Source organism: Vanacampus margaritifer, chromosome 9, assembly GCF_051991255.1.
Source record: "Vanacampus margaritifer isolate UIUO_Vmar chromosome 9, RoL_Vmar_1.0, whole genome shotgun sequence".
NCBI lineage: Eukaryota > Metazoa > Chordata > Actinopteri > Syngnathiformes > Syngnathidae > Vanacampus > Vanacampus margaritifer.
Genome location: NC_135440.1, coordinates 8,565,330 through 8,589,164, shown reverse-complemented (window position 1 = coordinate 8,589,164; position 23,835 = coordinate 8,565,330). Strand labels below are relative to the sequence as shown.

The following is a 23,835-nucleotide window of genomic DNA, read 5'->3' as shown; positions in this document are numbered from 1 at the left end:
AACAAGTGAGAGGAACAATTTGTGAAGAAGTGTCTAGAATGCTAATAACTAGTTTGGGAGACGAAAGAAGGAGCCTCCATGTGGACGAACTGCCTTATATGGTACCAATTAAAAATTAAACTAAATTAACTCATTCAAACCCAAATTCAAACCCGATTTTTAATACTTTGTCCTTCACTCCCAAAAAACGTATATACAGTATATATATACGTTTTTGTGTGTGTGTGTGTGTGGGGGGGGGTATGCAAGAGCATACAGAAGGCGTTGATGCAGCTTCTGACATGAAGAGGTGGCTTATAGCAATGGTAGTTATTACAAAAAACGGCCAGCAGGTGGCAGCAGAGTATAAGATATCAGCCAGGGCCATGTTGCAACAAGCTCTTTTTGACCGTGTTTTCAACAGGAATGTGAATGTTGATGAAACTTAGCTATAATCTAATGCTAAGCAAAATTTCTGGAAGAAAAAAAATACGGTGAAAACATTAACCCTCCATATCCCAGCAGTTCATCATAGCTGCTTTCCTACCTATTTTTTTCTGCTATGTGCGAAAGGGTTGGGTGGATGGCTGTCGAAGAATTGCTGAGAGATACAGTATCTGTCTGTCTCCTTGATAGGCCTCATGGGCTCCATGTACAAGCTGTTTTATATGTGGCGTCTTGACTGGCTTGCAAAGAGACACACTGCTCTGCGCCAACCTATACAACAGCCACACACATTAGCGCTAATATTAAAAGTCTTCTGATCCTTCAACCAATCGAAAAGGATATGATCCCACACACATTTCGTATGCACTCCTCATAGCATAGTGAAACTAACCTGTCTATGGGTGCATCGCCATGTCCAGAGTACCTCAGCGAGCCGTTGTCGAGGGACGCCTGTCTGGGCAGGAGCCCGCCGTGACGTCTGCTTGTGTCTGACGTTGGTGTCAAGTCCCCTGAGGCGCCGTGGTAAGGGTAAAGTGACGGGTCCTGCAGTTTGGCCTTCTTCCCCTGCGGCCCGCCTTCAAAGACAGCCCGCACCTGACCAGGCAGCGAGCCATAAAACCATGCCCCCGATTTGGTGAGGATTTCTTGTTGTTTTCGGCACAAGTTGCATACCCACATCACCTAAAGGGAGGAAGAGGATAAACGTTAACGGTGTGGGAAGTAATGGGCACAAGTTATAAAAACTCAACGCATCTATGTTCAAATGCCAGGTTTTTGTCAAGTAAAAATTAGGGATGTTTAATATCATTTTTGTTTTTCAGACCAATGCCAGGGTTAGTGACTTATTGACTACTCAACTCCTGAGTAGTCACCGATATTGATACCAAGTATCGATACATAAAAAAATAAAAAACAATTACAGATCATTTTTTTAAAAGACCGATATATTCTAATATAGTATTCTTCCTTAAATTGCATGAAATCAATGGCAATTTTGTATTCTTCTAATTTCTAGTTCATGATTGTAAAATGGCCACAAGAGGGTGGCTGATATTGGTATCGGCCTCCCCGTACCAGTATTTACCCATTCCAAGTAAAAATACTATCAATAGAGTATAAATAATTTCAAAACGTGTCCTGTACAACTTTATAGATTTTTTTTGTTTGTTTACGGAAGTAAAAATAAAAAAAAGTGGGATAATGTGGTCGCACAAGTTGGACACCCTCTCATAACAGGGGATGTGGTTGTGTGTGTGATACGCAATAACATTCAAATTCATGTCAAATGTGAGTCAGCACACACCTGCCACCATTTTAAGTGCTTCTGATTAATCCTAAATGAAGTTCAGATGTTCTAGTAGGCCTTTCCTGACATTTTTGCCTTTCTAGCAGAAACCTGAAGGTTTTGTGCTAATATTGACTTGTTGGTGTTTCGTCCATTTTGACTAATGCACTAGTTGCAGCTGGAGAATAGCCTCAAAATATGATTCTGCTGCCACCATTTTGCACGGTATTTATGGTGTTCTTTTGATGTTGAGCAATGGTGTTTGCGAGAGAGAAAAAACATACCTTTTGAAATTGTGCTCAAAAAGCTCAATCTTTCATTAAACCATAACATTTTTTTACGCACTTTTTTGTAAAATGTAGTCGAGCTTGGATATGTTTCTTTGTAATAATAAGGCTTCTTTCTTGCCAACCTAACCCATGGACCAGGCATATGAAGAAAATGGGAGATTACTGTATGTTTGCTGTCAGATTCTTGGCAGATCAGTTATGTTCTCGCCTCTTTCTTAGTTATTTTAGTTTTTCCATATTTTCTCTCACTTGATGACATCATTGTATTCCATGGGTTATCTAATGCCTTGGAAATTATTTTGTATTCTTCTCCTGACTGATACCTTTGAACAATGAGTTATTTCTGATACTGTGGAAGCACTATGCGGACCATGGTTTGTACTGTATGATGAGTACAAAATTAATATAGTAATAATATATATTTTTAAATCATTTATAGAGCACTTTCAGTCAAAGTGCTGTACAGATCACCCAAAAAAAGTTAAAAAAAATACATTAAAAAAAATTGAAATAAATAAAACAGTAAAGTAAAGTAAGTAAATAAAAACATAGAAACAAGACACAATTAAAATAACACAAAATTAAAACAGCACATCAATTATGAGATAAATGTAACAGTAAGTCTTAAGCTTTAAAAATCTCAACTAACCAGACATGACTGATGTCAAGCGGGGGAACAGTCAACAGCGTTGCTCGACCCTCAAACACTTTCCTAGCTCGAGGAGCATTTAGCTGGCTGCTCCCTTCTGAGCGCAGAGATCATGTGGGAACATTGATGTCTACATTTAAGTATGCTGCTGCTAAACCATTTTAAACCTTATAGGTTAAAAACAGCACTTTAAATGTCAGGAAAAGGCTACTTGAACACCTAAATTTTATTTGCGGTTAATCAGAGGAACTTAAACATGGTAACATGTGTGTGCTGACCCCCATTTAATATGACTGAATGTTATTGGTTAATCTGGACACAGCCACATGCTCAGTTAAAAGAGGGAGTGCACACTTGTGCAACCACATCAATCTGAGCTATTTATTTCTACTTGCCTTTTCTAAAAAAAAAAAATCAGCCAAGCTGTATTAATTAATAGTGGCAAAAGTTGAAATTATTTAACTTGTTCTCAGTTTTTTGTATGACAAAAACGAGGCATTTCAACAAGGGTGTGTAGACTTTCTATATCCACTGTATTTTATACCGTCTATGATGTGCTGTAATGGCATAATCTGTGAACATATGCGATGTAAATTCTTCACAAAACAAAGGCATACCACTGTTGATGGGTGAAAATCATTTCAAATCCAAAATAGGGACTGAGTCACAGCAATTTTGAAATTGAAACACAAGGTTTTCGCCCCACAGAAACAACATTCAAGATTTGACAATTTGTGCTAATGAGCGGAAAGATGGTTTATTGCACACATGCAGCAGCCTTTCACATAATTTAAACAGTTTCATGTTCTTACTGTTTTGACATTTCGAGTCTGTGAGTCTTTTGTACATTTCTGAGCATAGCTCAAACTTGATCTTCATGTGACTTTGGTTGGCCAGGCATGATAATCACCCCCCCTCCATTTTTTCCGATTACGATTTTCCGGTTTTCCAATTGACATACTGCATCAGCAAAGTGCCCGTATCAACACTGACTGCAGAGATTACTTAATGGTAATGGTTAAAGGCAAAGTATATTGGGGTGGCACGTACTGCAATTGCAGTTAATGTTCTTTACTATAAATGGAAAACAATAGAAACATGTTCCTTTTGTTAAGCGCTCTAAAGACTAGCAATTGAGGATTTTACTGCTCTGTGATGCCGTGCCTTTATCTGCTCTACTTTGCAGCTGCAGCAGCCAGTTCACCACATTAGCCTCACGAATCCGAAAGCAGACAGCAGCCCTGATCACTATGCACATACACACAAATACACAGACACACACACAAGACCTAGTACCAGAGGTACTGTGTAATGTCACCAAATCCAGTACAGGTGACCATATCTAGCCCATAGTAACTTACTTTGAAGTGTGTCTGTAAAGTTGAGGAGAAAGAAAAATGATGCGGCCAGTGAACTAACCAACAGCTATAACTCCATCCCTCACCCACACACGCACACACATACACATACACACACACACACGCTGGCACCCAAACCGCCCGTCTTAAAAGTCTCGGTGCTGAGTCAGTGCATTACGGTTATTAGCGCTAGCAGGACTTGAACGCTGCCTCTCCTGCTATCAGAGCTGTCCATGTTTTAAAGCTGACTTTGCATCAGTGATACAGATGGCGTCTGTATGTAATTTCCTGTAATTTCCAAAGCATTGGTACAGTACAGTGCTGATTTCTGATTGTTTTGAAAATACTGTATTGTTAGTTTAGTCAACGAAAACATAATTTGTTTTCGTCAACCTGAAGGAAATTAATCTAGGCGGGATTAAAAGCCTCATTAATAAACAAAAACTGGGACTAAACCAGTCTGCGTTTTCGTGGACATTATAATGAACGAAGATGAGACGAAAATGTAGTTTACTAGATAAACACTGGGTTAAAATTTTAGCTCATGAACAAAGACGAGAAAAAACGTATATGATCTATTCCACCACTGACACACAGTGGCACACCCCTTTTCAAATCTGCAGCGAACAAATACTGCGTGCAACAACACAGGGAACAGGCAGGAGGTGGCCTGGGAGAAAGAGAGGCCATATGATATATGGACACATTTTTGACACATTGAAGTGGACGTAAAAAAAACAAAAAAAACTTAGGCTTGATTTTAGTCGAAGGGAAGGAATGTATGGAAGCCCGGAATGTGAGCACAAGGTAGCTGGTAAAAACACAACAAACCTAAAGAGACACGCTGCAGTTAACTACAAAAACATTAAAGTTAAGTTATTTTTGGTGGTGGTTGTTTATAACGTAACATCAAAGAGGCGCTAAGGAACTTTTCAACCGTAATAAAATATTTTCATAACTCTTCTGATGAAACATTGACTTAAAACTAGTTGAATGGTACCTTAGCCATGGGCTGAGGAGGTCTGTATCATTTTTACTGGCACTAAGCTACTTTGAAGAGGATGGTAGGAACACTGCCTGCCACACAAAAAAACTACAAATGTGCTGACTACTTTATGGCATATGTCACTTCCCCCATTCCCCATTTGTTACAAAGACCAGAAGTTAATTTGAATGTCAACGCTCGCTGGCATGAATGCAAAAACGACGCAATGCGCTTGTCCTTATGGGAAATGTGGTCTTCCTTCAGGCATAACATTACCGCTTTCAATTTTTTTTAAATAATTGTCCTAAATTAAAGCCAGATTAAAAAATTGACAGTTTTTAATTTACTAAAATTAGACAAATTAAACGTTTCCTAGGACTAAAATACTCAATTTACAGCATAGTCGACTAATAGTTGATTAAATAAAACGGGATGAGGTTGACTAAATTAGTTATTTTTTAAACAACAACTGACAAGCACAATTAAAACTGGACTAAAACTGAGACTAAATTAAAAAATGGCTGATAAAATTAACACTAAATGAAAGGAAGATGTACAATGTGTGATGTCATCCCATGCAGCTTTAAAACTTGTGCTGAAATCTCTTGGACTTTACAACAAATCATGGACTAGTTACGCACATTAAACAAACAAAAGCTATGGTAACTGACAAAAAATTGCAGATAAGGAAGAGTACAGCAGCCTGACCTCAAACGGAGACAAACTATATGGTTGCGGCTACTTGTTTAATGCAGCTATGATCAACTATAACAGTTATACTTTCAATTCAGACACTTGTGCACTTGAAGGCATCATGTACCAGCCTATGTGATATTGACACATGAGGCATTTATGACTTGCTATCAATGTTACAGATTGGTTGTAACAATACTGACACACAATGGAAGCTGAGAGGCTACAAATTGTGCTTTATGCGTCCCAGTGGAGTGGAGTCCGTGAAGCCATGACTGCGTCTTTAACCGAGGTCATGGTGAGAGCCCTTCAGTCAAACATTTGTCATCGACTAACACCCACCAGCAGCCCCTGAGGCCAGTTGTCCTCGCTGATGAACCACGTTCTAATTTTTGCAAAGCATGTAGAAATTGAAGAGTTACAAGTGAGAACATTAACTCAAAAAAATTGTTTTAATCTGATGCGCCGCAGTGATTGAAAAGCTAAAATTGTGGTTCAGCAATTTCATTAGCACTGACACATCACTTGCATTTAGAAGAAATCAGTCAATGTACCAATCACATAGCACAGAAAAAAAATATTTTTTTTGCCATTAAAACTCTGATGTATATGATCTGATGATGCATTGCATGGATAATCCATTAGAGGGCAGTATCACCCAGCTGATGGCTTTTCCAACGACCTTGCAAGATCGCCCCAATTGAGAAAGGAGAGACACCTATACTTATTAATAGTGGGAAATTTTTGATATTTGGAAATACTGAAATGTTTGATATGCCTGTTTATTGTTATATTTTTCATATATGTTATAACTGTACGAATTTAAAGCATTGTGACCGGATTGTATCAAATATGACACAAATCAAAAGTCATATGTGGAATGTTTTTTTGGGTTTGTTCAAAAGGACCAATAAACAGTCTATTAACAAATATTCAGAATTTTCTCTCATATTTCATGTTTCAGGCTTTATAGGGTTAAAGGACCATTGTGCAGTGTGTCACTTTTTTTTCTCCCGACTGCCACCTCTGGTCCAAAGTGTAACTGTAGCATCTGTGCCAGGCTCGTTCATGGTGCGCGTGCGAGATCTTAAAACGACAGCCACAGTTAACTCATTCACTGCCATTGACGGCTATAGACGTCAAAAATTCATTTAAACAATTTCTATTAGTTTCACATTTTTTTCTACTTTTATTAACAAGAGTATGAAAACCTAGAAAAAATGTTATTTTACATTTAGAACAGATGTAAAATTTGTGATTAATCGTGAGTTAACTATTGAAGTCATGCGATTAATAACATTAAAAAAATGTAATCGTCCGACACCCCTAATTTTTTAAATATTTTCTTTTTTTTAAATTAGGGGCATCAGGCGGTTAATTTTTTTTATTGTAATTAATCACATTACTTCACTAGTTAATCAAAAATGTTATATCTGTTCTAAATGTAAAATACATTTTTTTCTAGGTTTTCATAATCTTGTTAACAAAAGTGGAAAAAAGATGAAACCAAATGAATTTTTGACATCTATAGTTGTCAATGGCAGTGAATGAGTTACCAAAGGAGGACATGACTTCAAATGAGGTAAGAAAAACTCTGCCCTCCCTAAAGAAACTGTGGAGTGCGCAGAGTACACTGATAGGTGCAGTCAGAGTAAAATAGTCAGGGCTCTTCGTACTCATCTGGGCATTGGTGTAGCATGCATGATGTAGAAAAAGTTTTAACATGACCTTTCTAAACGGCATAAGCACCTTTAAGCACAATCATGCAGTGATGTCGGTTACTCAGTAACGTGTTACTCTAAAATGACCACTTTTTTTTTTTTTTTGTAACGAGCAATCTGTCCTGTTACAATTTCCAGACCAGTAACCAGATTAAAGTTACTTATCCAATTTTTGTCAGCCGACCGCTCCTGAGAAGCACCCAAGAATGTCCACGAGCAAAACTTTGGACTATTCTCAAGTGGCCTTCAATGAGCCCTGATCTAAATCCTATTGTACATTTCTGGAGCAAGTAGATGAAACAAGCAGTCTGGAGAAAGCACCCTTCAAAATTGAAACAACTGGGGCGGTTTGCTCATGAAGAGTGGGCCAAAAAAGTCTTACAGGAAGTTACAATCATTGTTTGATTGTAGTGATTGCCTCAAAAGGGTGTGCAACAACATTTTTGTCCAGGCCAGTTTCATGAGATACAAAAACAATAACTGATTTGCATTGGTTAGTTTTCATTATTATTATTTTTTATTTATGAATACTTTTGTCTGATTCAAGTCATTTCTGTGACCATATCAGGGGATGTTGCTAATATTTGTCACTTGACTTAACACTGTGTGTGCTTTTCATGAACAGAAAGTTACCAACAAGTTTGTTCACGTGTGCATATAAATTGCTGTCTAGTTCCTATATTGCTTATTCTATATTTTTGGGGGCGTACACATTGAATTACTACACGTTGACACATTTTGTTCATATCCATTGTGGTGGCGCACGGAAGCAAACATATGGTAATGGCATCACTGCCCCGACACTAATGGACCTGGCTGTATATAGACACATATGGGCGCCTACTTACACACACACGCACGCACACACACACACACACACACGCACGCACGCACGCACGCACGCACGCACGCACGCACGCACGCACGCACGCACGCACGCACGCACGCACACACACACACACACACACACACACACACACACACACACACACACACACACACACACACACACACACACACACACACACACACCGCTTCATATCAACTCTTCATGGCTGAATGCAGGAAGGGGGTTGGGAGCTGCAGCCCTCAGGCACAGCCATTTCTCCTTGTGTTTGCACATTTCATAGTCATTGAACCTGCAGCTAAAAATAGAAAGCTAAAAACCCTCGCACTACTACATATAACAACCACGGCAATATAGTCCTTATGGCCTACAAATGAGCCATATAAGATTTACTGAGGCACACAACAACAACACACATCCTGTGCCAAAATATTACTTGCACATTCTACACCGTTGTCCAGGCTGTTAGTAACAACTGCAAAAATAGCCAATGTTGTTCTGAATGACATATAAAAAATAATAATAATCATAATAATAATAATAATAAAAACAGTTTCAATCACATAAAAAAAAAATATAATTTGCAGCCTGTAGCAAAGCTCCTTCTTGTGCTGTCTTTAATATTTACATTTCTCATGTGGAGATGAACACATTTTCAGCACCAGAAGCAGTGAAGAGCAGTGAGCAGCTCCTAGTGGCCAATACGATGCATTACAACATTAATTCACATGAGCTGAGAGTGAATCAGCAGTATCTCACATTGAGAGCCAGTTTCAGTGGCAAATCAAATCAATAACATCTATTTATCTCCATAAGGGTGCTTAAATTGCCTTTTTTTATTATTTGTATTCTTAAGGCAAGACTTTATCAATGCTGAATATTTTTTTTGCGCAATCATACAGTAACAATATGGGAAATATGGTTTTATAAAAAATACATTTCAATTTTTAGACACACTTACTGTATATTGTAATCAAGGAGTGTGCCAATGGCATGAAAGTCATTTTTGACATTTGTTTAGTTATACCTATCTTGTAACATTTCCTTAAAAGGCCAATGTAGCCATTATCATCATCATCTAATTAAAAAGTGAGGACGAGCTAGCATTCTAGTACGGTATAGGTATCACATGCTGTAGTGACAAATTTGATGAGAGACATCTTTGTAAGAAGTCCAAAAATAATGACGGAGCAAAGAAGTGAGGCAAAGAGTGGAGACGGCATATGCTGCAATATTGATGGGCCATTAAATGAGCTGTCATAGGTATCATATTGCCTCGCAGTATCTCTCCTCCACCTGCACCGAGGTAAGCCGTACTACTCATTAAAAGACTCATTGTTCAGGGAGTGGAGCCTTTCTCAGAACATCCCGGGCTGGACCGCGCCCAGATTGAGCTGCAATCATCAATAAGGATAGGAGCGAATACACTCCAGAGAAAATGATTGCCACAGCTGGGGGAACTGCAGTCACTTTATGGTGCTTGTTCAGCCAATGAATAATGAATTTAAAGTGTACACAAACTCCCCAGGCGTTTTTCTTACAGGGCATACCTATCTAAATATACATACTGCACTCTTTGAATCCTATTGTTTGTGTTTTTCTGAGGCTTTTGGGGGGCATTTTCAAGAGCAGAAAGTCAGCATGACACTTGAGTGTGATGCACTGCATGTGCAGATGATGAAAACAAGGCAAGCTGCTACATTCACATGCTCCAACAGTGGCTGCACGCGGTGAATTACATTTTAATGAGCTTCTAATTTTAGTGTGCGCCAGCAATAATAATAGACTTCATGAATATTTATGGCCCTTGTTTGAAGCTCAGAGACTCGGGAATGAGGTGGAAATACATTTACAACATTATTGTAAATGTGAATATGTGGTTTACCTCCCCACACACACACACACACACACCATCAGTGTTTTTAGTTTTTTTTTTGCACAGGTTTACACGTTTCAAATGTAATAAAACAATACCACACGAACTATACATGCATGCAGTAAACAGAATTCAGAGCATGACATATTCAATTCGCCACATTCGCCAGCTTACCCATTGTGCTGCTGAGAAAAAGCACGGGAGTGTTCAATTCAATCACCCCGACAAACCCGCTACTCCGACCTTCAGAACCGCGGACAGCTCCAAGTCCAGACACCAGCTGCTGGGAGCAACGTGAAGGTTACGCCGGAGACTCGTCACGCGCGCCGATCAAACCAACAGCAACACAGTCGCTCGCTGCCCTAGTTTCTATCGCCGGTGTAATGTCACAATCCAAATACTGAAGGTACTTGACTCGGCGGAGGGAGAAAAACAAACGGATATCCAATTCCGGTTGATCCAACAGGACTGTCAGGACCACTCTGGGAGAGAAGCATGCGGATCAAGCAACAACCCGCCAAATGAGGTTATGCATCCCACCACCGCTGCATTAGTTCATCCATGACACGGTCAGCCTGCCGTTTACATCAGCGAGCTTCATTTATATGCGGCAACCCCCTCCATCCAGCACTCAGCGCTGAATGCTGACTGAAAATATTTCTGTTCCCGTTAAGCACACTTTGTCATTCGCTGTGTGCTGTGACCGCTCTTCTTGGCACCGCCATCACAGTGAGTGCATTTTGTCCTCAAATAACTGCAAGAGGATGAAGTCACAGGGGCAAAAATATGACGTGAAGTTATAGGAATGATGCTGCGTTCACGGACAGTAAGAATAATCATGTTCAATTCCATTTCATCTGCAGAATGAAACCAAATAAAGCAGTGAAATCAGGACACTTCCCCACATATACTGTATTTCTATGCTTTTTACAAAACGGTTCATTTGCTCCAATGATCCCCATAAAACAAAGTCACTGTCATGAAGGTGGCAATTGTTAGATATGATAATGGTAAGACATACTGTAGTAGAGCTGTCAAAATTAATCGATTAATCGACAAGTAATTGGTTAACAAATTAATCAACAACTATTTTAATAATTGAGTAATCATTTGGAGAATTTTTTTAATTTAAAATTGTCCAAATCATCTGATTTCAGCATATCAACAGTAATTGTTCACTGGTTTCTGTAATCTTTCTTGAAAGAAGACCGATTATCTTCTGTGTTTAATCAAAATAAGTTGTTTGCAAACATCTATTTTTACTTTGGAAAACAATGACCGAACCCGGTAACATAGTAAAACATCAACCCCCACCCAGCCTTTTTTTTGTTTGCCTTTTGACTGTATAAAAAAAAAATCACTATACAAATATGAAGTGATAGACTGATATGTTTTTTTCAGGGCTGATACTGATAGCAATTATTAGTAGTCAAGGAAGCCGATAACTGATATTTCAAGCCGATTTTAATTTAAGTAAAATACACTAATTTTTCGTCCCCCCCCCCCCCCCCAAAAAAAAAAATGCATATATATATATACAGTGAGGAAAATAAGTATTTCACCCCCTGGTGATTTTGTGAGTTTGACCCTTTACAAAGAAAGGAACGGTCTATAATTTTCATGGTAGGTTCATCTTAACAGTGAGAGACAGAATATTAAAAAAAATCCCAGGAAATCACATTATATTAATTTTAAACATTTATTTGTCTTTTATTGAGGAAAATAAGTATTTCACCCCCTACCAACCAGCAAGAATTCTGGCTCCCACAGACCCAGGGACAAGATTATAGACCTGCACAAGGCTGGAATGGGCTACAAGACCATTAGCAAGCAGCTGGGTGAAAAGGAGTCAACTGTTGGTGCGATAGTTAGAAAATGGAAGACACACCAATTGACCATCAATCTCCCTCGGTCTGGTGCTCCACGCAAGATCTCACCTCGTGGAGTGAACCGGATCATGAGAAAGGTGAGGAAACAACCCAGAACTACACGGCAGGAGCTTGTTGATGATATCAAGGCAGCTGGGACCACAGTCACCAAGATGACCATTGGTAACACACTACGCCGTAATGGATTGAAATCCTGTAGTGCCCGCAAGGTCCCCCTGCTCAAGAAGGCACATGTACAGGCCCGTCTGAAGTTTGCCAATGAGCACCTGGATGATTCAGAGGAGGCTTGGGAGAAAGTGCTGTGGTCAGATGAGACTAAAATCGAGCTCTTTGGCATCAACTCGACTCGCCGTGTTTGGAGGGCGAAAAAAGCTGACTTTGACCCCAAGAACACCATCCCCACCGTCAAGCATGGTGGTGGAAACATTATGTTTTGGGGCTGTTTCTCTGCTAAGGGTACAGGACGACTTCACCGGATCGAGGGGAGGATGAATGGGGCCATGTACCGGGAAATCTTGGGTGAGAACCTCCTTCCCTCAGCCAGGATATTGAAAATGGGTCGTGGATGGGTGTTTCAGCATGACAATGACCCAAAACATACAGCAAAGGCAACAAAGGAGTGGCTCAAGAAGAAGCACATTAAGGTTATGGAGTGGCCTAGTCAGTCTCCAGACCTTAATCCTATAGAGAACTTGTGGAGGGAGCTGAAGCTTCGAGTTGCCAAGCAACAGCCTCGAAATCTTCAGGATTTGGAGAGGATCTGCAAAGAGGAGTGGGCCACAATCCCTCCTGGGATCTGCGCAAACTTGGTGACCAACTACAAGAAACGTCTGACCGCTGTGCTTGCCAACAAGGGTTTCTCCACCAAGTACTGAGTCATGTTTTGCTAGGGGGTGAAATACTTATTTTCCTCAATAAAAGACAAATAAATGTTTAAAATTAATATAATGTGATTTCCTGGGATTTTTTTTAATATTCTGTCTCTCACTGTTAAGATGAACCTACCATGAAAATTATAGACCGTTCCTTTCTTTGTAAAGGGTCAAACTCACAAAATCACCAGGGGGTGAAATACTTATTTTCCTCACTGTATATATATGCATTTCAGCAATATATATATATAATATATATATAGCTGAAATGCCATTAAGCATGTTTGTTGAAACAACTTTTCAAATTTTCAACACTTTGGAGTTTTTATTTTATTTTAAACATATAAGGAATAGACAACTTTGCTTAAAATTTTAAAGACGATAATCGGTCAATCCCTACTACAAAATAAACATCAATCACTGGTTAATAAACAGTAATGAGGGGGAAAATGCTTTTGTAATACACTTTAATGCAAAATTAAAATTAATCCAATTAGTTGATTAATCGATAGATTAATCGATAGATTAATCGATAGATTAATCGATTCTAAAAATATTCAAAAGTGACAGCACTATACTGTAGGTTGTGAATGTAACACTTAACAGCATTTTGTCTTGAAATTAAATACTGAAATATTGTCTCACTGTAAATCACGTGCGGCTTAGTTTTTTTTTTGCAAGTACGGTACACAACTCAGAACAGAAATGTTGCATCACTGCCAGTGCTAACAAAACATGACTGCCTGGTCCATCCAAACCTCGAGACCACTACTGTAAATGAGGTTCTTTTTTTTTGCATCGCAGTTTGTGAGGCAAAATGGCAACATCTGCATTTTGTGTCACATCAAAACACAATGAATTGCAAAACTGAGAATCAACCGCCCACACGGTCCCAAAAAGCTTCGTTGGACTTGCTGGACTCAAGTTGAAGTGGAGCAACGCACCAGTGGGGTTCAAGGCTCGAGTAACTCGGGGCTACATTTATGCCACACCAGCTAGCTATAAGTAACAATAAGCTTCACCTGGCTACACTCTGGCGAAAACTACAATTTGAGCCTAGAATTGGTATATTATTAATTTTCTACCGTGCTATACATATAGAAATTTCTCAAATATAAATATATAAAATTTAAATTAAAATATCTAAAATTCCACAATAATCCTACAATGAGAGGAAGAAAAAAAAGAGGGCAAGAAGCACATGTAGTGATTTCAAGAGTTGCTTTAATCACAAATGACTTCCTCCCTGGAGACTGTTGGTTCCTCAGGCTCTTTTGAAGCCACATTAGAGGAAGCATGAGAGGACTGGTGGTGAACTCCACCAGGATAAGCAGGCATTCTGAGGACTTCAGAACATTGGCACGTCGTCACACTATGGCAAAGGTTTTTACAATCAAATGTCACTGCTTTCTCAAAAAAAATCAACTAAAGCTTGATTCATCTATGTTTTTAGTTTGATAATAAAATTGTAAGTCAAGTAACAAATGGTGAGTGTTCAAAAAAAGAGAAAATCAAATCCAGAGTGCAATCGCTCTGCTCGCTGCTGACTCCAGACGTAGATTTAAGACGAGTAAATATTCTATGCTTTTCCACAGAACGAGATCTCTCTCACCGCGGTTGTCACCATCATGTGAGCGAGAGAAAGCGTGGACAGAATGAACAGATTTCACCACTGCTCCCGCCTTCACCGACACACAATACAAGTTAAATGGCTGGCCCAAAATATGGCGGGACAGTGTGTGTGCATGTGCGCGCGTGTGCATTTGCGTGCACACACAAATGTGCTTGAATGGCGGAAAAATGTTAAGTCTTGTACTATTTATGCGTTTCCCAAGAGCTGTAACTTCTTCTCTTTGTACACATCAACCCATTCATGAGATTCTATTTTGTGCATCACATTCATATTTAACGTATCATATTAAATACAAGACATTTTGTATTGGTAAAGGGGTCCTTATGTGCCCCAAAAATAAAAATTGAGATATTGATATATTCAAATTCTGCACTTAATTCCCTTTAAAACGATATATAATACATGGATGTACCTAAAAAAAAAAATTGGCAAAGTTACAGCAGTTAATGTTGTTAATGTTGGAAGGTTGAAATCACTAGTTTTGAGGAAAAAGAGGTTTCAAGTTTTGGGACTTGCAGCTTTCAAATGTCCATCGCAACCAGTACACCTTAGGAAAGAGATTTGAACCTGAAATTTTCATAAACTATTAAAATATCAGTGGGGAGTCAATTCTAATTGCAGGTAAGGCCATCGTCTGAGATTTGAACCCTTTAAAAGTTTTGGAAGTTTGACCTCTCAAGAGATTAAATCAGCCTCAACTTTGAAGATCACATTCATCTTACAATTCAGCTTCTGAGGCATCAGCCAAAGTTTGGTTATTTTATTGTTGCTCCTTGTTGTATGTTCCTTGTTTAATTGAGATCATAATAATGTAGTGGGAAATTTGAATTCATAATTTTGTGTGAATTAAAAGATTATTCGCAATTTGGTGTGGCCTGTGACAAGTAAGTTTATCGATAATATCAATGGATGTTATGTCTCAAATCAAATGCTTTTGGTCACATAAAGAAAAAGAAAGTTCAACAGAGTATTGCACTCGCTTGCACCTGTCAGCGGACGTGCCTTAGTGTGAATGTAGTCATTTTGATTAAAAATAGGAATCGATTCATTAAGAAAGAGATCCCGGAATTATCTTTGGAGGTATGATGGCGTGTTATGACGTGCGCGTCATTCATTCATACATTCATTATGGTGGACTTTGACTTTTTTGGGTTGCTATGTCTATCCATCCATTATCAGAAGCGCTTCTCCTCACAACATTTATATAAATCATTTGTGAATGATGTTTGAAGCAGGAAATCCGGGTTGAGTTTAAATAAACAGTTGCCCGGCGCGCGGCGCTAGCTAGCAGCTAGGCTAAAAACACTCCTTGGTTACGATGCATACTGTCTAATAATTGCTTATTTTCATACACTTCTATTACATTTTTGACGTTTGTGCTGCTGGGAAATGAAACGAGAGACCTCAAGGAAGCTATTTGTGGAGAAATCTGAAAATCAAAATTTTCGTGAAAACTGTACATTTCACCTCGCGAGCCAGATTGATCATTGGGATTCACTCAAGGGAGTTCTTCACATCTTGCACGTTTGTTTTGACCAATCAAAGCAACGGATGAAAATGTGGTCTTCCGCCTCGTCTTGGGGGGGGGGGGGGGGGGGGGGCACGAACATCTTTACCAGATAAAAATGCACGAAGGAAATGGTGAGTAATTCTGCAAGAACAGAATTAATTGCAGCGTCCATTTGTCTGCTAGGTTTGTTTGATTAGCGGCGCCTGAATGGTCTGACCTATAAAAGGTTGGCTGCAAACGGATCAGCAGGAGCGGTACAAGATGTATTATCCGGAGTTTTTGAACTCACAAATACGGCGAGAATTCATCTTGCTGGTAAGGTTACATTTTCGTGTCTAACTCGTTAAACATCTCGCCGACATGCGGATCACCCGAGCTGATGGCTTTTCCAGCAACCTTGCAAGATTGCTCCAATTCAGAAAGAAGAGAAACCAATACTTATTAGTTATTAATAATGTTCTTTCTGATTTTGGGATTATGCTTGATATGTCTGTTTATTATTTGATTTTTTGACAGTTATAAATGTACGAATTTATAACTGAATAAAGCAGTGGCCGGATGTATCAATTATGACACAAATTTAAAAAAAAAAATGTGTTTGTTCAAAAGGACCAATAAATACTCTATTTACAAAGAGTCAGAATTTTCTATCATATATATTTCATGGTTCAGGCTTTATAGGGCTAACAACAGCATCCACAGTGTAAATCGATGGTTGACCTTGAAGGTATCAAAGCCATAATAACCCTACTTTGCAAAAGGTGTCATTGTGTTATCCACCAAGTGAGTACCCCAACGACTTCCTAAAATGAGCTTACTAATGCTGCGGATGATTTTTTTTTTTTTTTTAATCTAGAAGGACAAAACAGTTTAGGTACTCTTCACAGGCTAAAGGCAAATACAACCAGAATCAGGTTAGAACGACAGCCATTATTAAAATCCGTGTTTCTCAGATCATTCAACACCAGTTCTTCCATACATAACCACAAAACCATTACATGTCTAATATTTTCACTCCAATCTGCTGTATCAACACTCACATCTATGGTTTAACTTCATAATCACATGAGCTTCATTTGATTTCATTTTGATTCCAACCCTAGCAGTATTTCTCCATAATAGCACTATTGATTATTCTGATTAATTCCAGCATTAGGTGATACACTCACAGACTGCTGTTCAGTATTATTGTTGTTGTTTTTTTAGATTGTTTTTGGCTGCTGTATGTGCATGTGTACATCAACAGTAACAACAATGCTCCAGACACACTCCTAGCAAATAGAGAAAAGGATGCTGCTAACCACTTTGTCCTCCTGTTGCAATTCCATGAACGCAGGAATGCAGCAGAAAGAGAGAAAAGAAGAAAATAAAAGGGAGGAAGAAAGAGGGGAAAAGAGTGGAGAGTAAAAAAAAAGAACAGGTCCTGGCAGTACTGTCACATACAGCAATTAGATTGATTGGATGGTTTTGCATAGAAACATTTAAGATCATGAGCAAAATCTAAACCATGAAAAACTAAAATCTTGGTCTCAGTATTTATATGTTTGATCTACCAACCACTGACGTAGTTCCCTGGTGGGGGGAAGAAAGGAGGAATAGTTCCCTCCAGTGGTGAAATACAGTAGAACAACTGTAGTTAAAGTCAGCATGAACGCTGGAAAAAAACAACAACTGAAAATTAACACAATGGGCTCTGACAAATCCTGATTTTCTTGCCGATGCAAACCTCAGTGCTTTTTGGGGGAATTTGTTTCATTTCTATGCGCCATGCTGAGCGTTCCGGCCTACAGAGTTTCTTTGACACGCACCTGGCCCGGCACGCCTGGCAATTATGTGACTGAAAACAGGCTAGACTTTAGACTAGCATGGAGCAGGTCTAAATTGTGGCGTAACGCTATTTCGATCGAGGTGAAAGAAGACAGATTCTGAGCTCTGCGGACATTTGTGGGTGATGTCATTGTATTTCATTCATAAATATAACATTGGTGTCCATCAAATCCTTTGAATCATTGCATAAATGAATTCATTGAACGTATTATTATTAACTTCTTCATTATACAGTATCTCACAAAAGTGAGTACATTCATCACATTTCTGCAGATATTTCATTATAGTATATCTTTTCATGGGACAACAGTGAAGAAATTACACTTTGATATGCTGAAAACTAGTCTGTGTACATCTTACATAACAGTGTAAACTTACAGTTCCACAAAATAACTCAAAATACAGCCATTGATAGCTAAAACCCTGGCAACAAAAAGTGAATACACCCCTAAGTGAAAATGTCCAAATCCAGTCCTTTTCCCTCCCCAGTGTCATGTCTCGTTAGTGTTACAATGTCACAAGTGTGAATAGGGAGCAGATGTGTTAAATTCAGTATTACAACTCATACACTCTCAAGTTTAACATGGCACCTCATGTCAAAGAACTCTGTTATTGATTTGATTTTTCATTGTGTCTAAGTGTCATTTATTCAGTGTTGTCCCGTGAAAGATATGATTAATCTAACTATCTGCAGAAATGTGAGGGGTGTACTGACTTTTGTGAGATTTATAAATGTATTTTCGCGTGTCAACCTTCCACAGGACTCAAGCAAATTTTATTATATTCTGCTATGGCAGTGTGCCTCTTGCTCACAGCTTTGAACGGGAATAAAAGGAGCTACTTCACGCCCATGACAACGCAAATTGCTCTGCGAAAATACCAAAACTTGGTCTAACTTGCCCCTGCACAGATTAACACCGCAATTCGCACCAGACTTGCACTTGGCACAAAAATAGAGCCCATTGGGTTAACAGTGGTCATAACAGAAACGTTGCACTCTCTTGTCGAAGGCAAACTACTGAAAAACATGCGTTACTGTGAGAGACACTACTGGCTCAATTCCCAGATTACGATTTCACTGTGTAGCACAGGGAGAAATTTGCCTGAGAGCGGGACATCTGTATGTGTCCTTATAAATGGATAGTTCCACGCATGCAAAGCAGCGTTACCTTATTTGACCGCAGAGACACTCGTCCTCCGCACCGAGCACAGAATTTCGTTTGGCAATATGAACAGAGGTGGCCACAGCCGTCAGCAAACTTGGTTTTGTGGCATATCCCGCAAGTTGGGGCTTCGCTCTTCTGTTCCTGAACCTGCTTTGTCTCATCCCCCATCTTCTTGACCTGGTCCTTGTAGGACTCAAACTGCTGGTGCAACTTCCTGTGGGCAAAAAGGAGGACACGTTAAACAGGTCTACTGATGATTTTTAGACAGAGAGTTTATCAACGATGACAGTGTTGGGGTGGAGTTTTCAGAATATCCAAGAGCCTTAACATAAAACACAAATGACAGTAACGCTCCAGTTTGTGTCATAGAGAACAGAAATGCATTTGATGATCACATCTGCCTATTGCGTTACAACTCCCAGTCAGCTGTAGAATGGATTTCAAAATTCTGCTACTGGTCTATAAATCACTGAATGTTTTGGGTATTGAAATGCTGATTGAATACAAACCCGGCAGGGCTCTGAGATCTACAGACTTGGGCCAACTTGTGGAACCCAGAGTTCCAAGTAAACATGGTGAAGCTGCATTTAGCTGTTATGCTGCACACAAATATAATAAGCTGCCAACAGAAGGGAAGTCAGCAGCGAGTATAAATGCTTTTAAATCCAGGTTATAACTTTGCTTTTTTTCCTATACCTTTGATTAAGGTCTTAAACATTTTAAAATACATTTAGGAACCTACTTTATTTTTCTCTTATTTGCTTCTGAATGGTATTAACTGCTGTGTTTGTTGATACTTACCGGTGTTGTCTTTCCTTGTGTAAAGCACATTGAGTTTCCTTGTGTATGAAATGTGCCATACAAACAAACTTGCCTTGCCTTTAGAAGGCCTCCTACTGATACACAACACATGATCTTTTGCAGAAGATGTGAACTCTTGACACGTCCTGAGAGGCTGCTGAAAACACATGGGCTCTTCACATGCATTTTGTATGACACATGTCAATTGAGCGTCTCCTTAGAAACTAAACACTGGGCTGACTTCATAATATGCCGATTAGAATTGGTTTCGTCCCACATATCCCCTGCAACATTCATTAGAGCTGGTGAATTATTGAGTAGCGCTATCCTTTTACCACATACAGGTCTGTGTTTGAGTGAAACGTGCTTCCTTTACCCTCAGCAAGTGCTTTGGAGCCTAAGTATAGCAACCATCCACACTACCTGATGAGTAACTTGTGCGCACGTGCGTGCACGCTTTTGTTTGTGTGCATGTGGCATCAAAACAGGAGGGTTTGCCAGCAGCGTGCCCCGCGCTGCACTGCGGGATTAGAAGTGTCGCAGCCTTTGTGTGATAAACAAGTCGAGATTAGTGTGTCGCCTTGTTCAACAGATCTCACTAAATCTCATTTGTTGACAGAAGGTCTGATAACGCGGGCGACAAAAACTGTTATGCAAGTTAAATGGCCACTGTCAAAGAGGATCAGAGACTACAAACAACCTTGTTTTTTTAAATTTATATTTAACTTGATCTGCTATTTCATTCAAACGCTTATAACTATATGACTCAACGCCCACACCAGGCTCTTCACCTAGAAATTGGAAGATGATCATACACTCGAGTAGAAATATCGTGCTCAGTCCTAGAGATAGTAATTGTCCAAGAGGTGTTAATTTATTACTAGACTAAGTGCAATTTCAGCAGAAATTGCGCGGGAATGCTGGAAGCTGAAAGCTAATAGCTGAATGCTTATGAAGGAAATTGAAAGATAAATTATGTGAAAATTACACATTTTCAATTATAGTTAACTGACAAATTAATAAAAAAGAAAAGTTGAACTGTAATCTGTCAAAAGTGGGATTTAATCATTTCAGAGAAATTATAAACCCTTTCCTGACATGATAGTCAGTTGGTATAAAGCCTTCGAATGTACTAAAATGTGGTCCAAGTGGGGTTTGAACCCAGGTTCTCCTTGGCGGGAGGCACTTGCTCTAAGCACTGAGCTAACTGGATTTGTTCAAACTCATGGCTAATGGCATATTTATTTTAAAAATGGTCATCTGATTCTGAAAGCTAACATGCATTTAATCATTTCAGTGAAATTATAATCAATTTCCTGATATGGTAGTCAGTTGGTATCGAACCATCGAATGTTCTTCCAGCATTCCCAAGATTATTGTGGATGCAGAGCTGCAATGCAGGTTTACTTGCCTGGTTAAGGTGACGGTAGTGTGGGTTCAGTTCCCCACTCAGCGACGTAATTGTGTGTATGAATGGTCGTCTGTGAGAAATATTCAAGTAGGAAATTTGCCATGGGAATTAACTGGAATTTAGGGGAATAAACTGGGAATCTACTAAATTTTGAGGTCGGGCCGATTGTGGAAATGAAAATATGGTCAACCTATCTGTGATTGACTGGCGAACATTTGAGAGTGTATAATTACTATTATGCTGCCTTTTGCCTCAAGTCAGGAGGGATATGCTCTAGCTCCCTGCCATCCTGATCAGAACAATTGGTATAGAAAATGGGAGGATAGCTATGTTTCTAATATCATGGATACCTTATTTAGCTACATGAGTGAACTAAAATACTGTATTACACACACTTCTCATTATAATGCATTACGGTTCTACACCACTGCACCGCATAAAATAGCCACGACAATAAACATTACCGTAAATGAATAACTCTGACAGAGTACTACATTATTAGTAAATATAGTTTGTTTTTTTTATCATTAGATTGGTGTAGCTGATGAGTGCATTTCCTAGAAAATGCCCAACATAAAAAAAAGAAAAGAAGCAGAAGTGGCAACAGGCCACTGTGCCCAATTTTGAAGGTTTACTTATTCAGTCAAACACGGTCAAATGTAGGTGAGACCGCCTATCAGTGATCATATGCTGCTCATTGTACCGTCCCATGCTAGCATCATTAGCTGAGCTCTCTTACCTCTGGGCTGTGCCCAAGCAGGGACACGCAGTAACATGAATCTCTCGTTTGTACTTATGGCACAATATGTCCGAGGCCAGGGTGGAATACACGATACACACTGCCATAAAGCTAATGCTGCTCTGTTGGGGTACTTTGTGGAATTAGTACTATTGATAACATAATATATAAAGTAAATATATGAAACTATCATGTTTACACTTAGAACATGTAAGTGAGCTAAACCAAACTACTGTACATTTATAGTAATCATGAGCAATAAGTAGATGCATATAATGTAGTAGAGGGCATTTTATGGTATTTCAATGTCATTGATGAAATAAAACTTACTGGGACCATGCTGCCTCTCAAAAGTAAATCTTTGCACCACGGTAGACATCCAGTTTGGGGCAGATGTCCAATTCCTGATTTGTTTTTTCACAGCATATTCACTGCATTTAAGATTTCGCATCATCAAACCAATGTTAATATTGGCTGACAAAGACAACCAAAGTAAATACAAAATGCAGGTTCAAATCTATCTGACCTATGTGAAAAAGTAAAAGCCCCCACTTGGCAAATAATAATGAGGTTTTTGTTGTTGTTTTTTGGAAAGCTAAATTGAATTTCATTGGCCATTAAAATTTAAATTTAAATTTAAATTTAAATTATTTGTGACTGTCCTATCAGATAGAAACATCACACTGAAAGAAATGAAAAAGAAAGGCAAATACAAAGACCTAGAATTAGAAATACACCGACTAGAATTTCACTGGCCACAAAAAGGCCTGATTGCGGCTGGATTTGTTAAGATCTAAAAAATAATAATAATAACAACAATAATAACAATTTGTGACTGTCCCATCAGATAGAGACATCACACTAAAATAAATGGAAAAGAAAAGCAAGTACAAAGACCTAGAACTAGAAATACAGAGGTTGGGTTGACTTTAAGAGTTATTTATTTAAATTACACGTAAAGTTTCCATCCATTCGAAACTCAACCTTAAAATTTAACGGGACAATAAACTTTACGTTCCTGTATATTTGCCTGTCAAATGTATATAATGTATGGTTGTGCCTGATGGGAAGAAGATCAAACTGTGTCTGATCTATTACTTACGCGTCTGGCTCGGGCTCCTTGTCATTTTGGGACTTTTGCTGTGGCTGAAGAACATTATTTACCAGCTCAGTGATCCCACTAAAGGGAAACCACCTGTTCAAATAAGCAAATAAGCGTGACAGGTACAGGGCAGCTAGTCATCACTTGAGAAAACAATCCATCCTGTGAGGTATTTTAAGAAGCAGGGGTGTGATTTCCAGGAAGTGGGGACATTCACTACAACCAGAGCAGAAAGAGAGGAGACCAAGGCAACGGTAGAGAAGCAACTAGTGTCCTGAAACCAGCATGAGTTGAATAGAAATCTAGAAACAGAGGGAAAGCTGAAGCAAGAAAGCACAACAGCCAGTGGAAATGAGAGCAGCCTCAAATGCTTAGCTGAGGAAAGGAGACACTATAGGACACTACAGGGTTAAAGTTCATCCAACAAATACAGTACATGTGGTTAAAGTAAATCCACAATATAGAAAAGCAGCATCAGGGAAGAACTAGTGATTCAAGACTACACAAGCCAGTCCAGGTGCAGACAGCACACAAGGAGAGAAAAACAGCCAGGGACACGGGGAAAATTGTACAACTTGGATTTGAACAAGAATGTTGAAAAGGAAAAGGCATTGTCATTAATGTCATGGAAGTCATGTGTTTAGCACACAAAGTGACGTTCTCTTACTACAGCAGCATTCCATGAATTTAGTGACACCTCTTGACTAAGACATAAGGAACGGACCCACATGAAGCACAAAACAAGAAATGACGGG

The 23,835-nt window shown here is 39.1% G+C and overlaps 1 protein-coding gene across 26 annotated transcripts in view; it reads right to left on the bottom strand.

Annotated features, from left to right (window-relative positions):
- The window catches only part of rims2a (regulating synaptic membrane exocytosis 2a), a 153,581-nt gene that overhangs the window by 99,593 nt on the left and 30,153 nt on the right, over positions 1 to 23,835 (bottom strand). For 10 of the 26 annotated variants that reach the window (XM_077576051.1, XM_077576065.1, XM_077576072.1 and 7 more), the window contains exons 3-4: positions 19,031 to 19,241; positions 818 to 1,107 (exon numbers count right to left, since the gene is read on the bottom strand). In XM_077576051.1, coding sequence (XP_077432177.1) covers positions 818 to 1,107; positions 19,031 to 19,241 — 501 coding nt within the window. Of the gene's footprint in view, positions 1 to 817; positions 1,108 to 10,304; positions 10,871 to 17,335; positions 17,348 to 19,030; positions 19,242 to 23,080; positions 23,174 to 23,835 lie in introns of those variants that run through there. The other 16 variants (XM_077576050.1, XM_077576081.1, XM_077576071.1 and 13 more) reach the window with 5 other exon arrangements.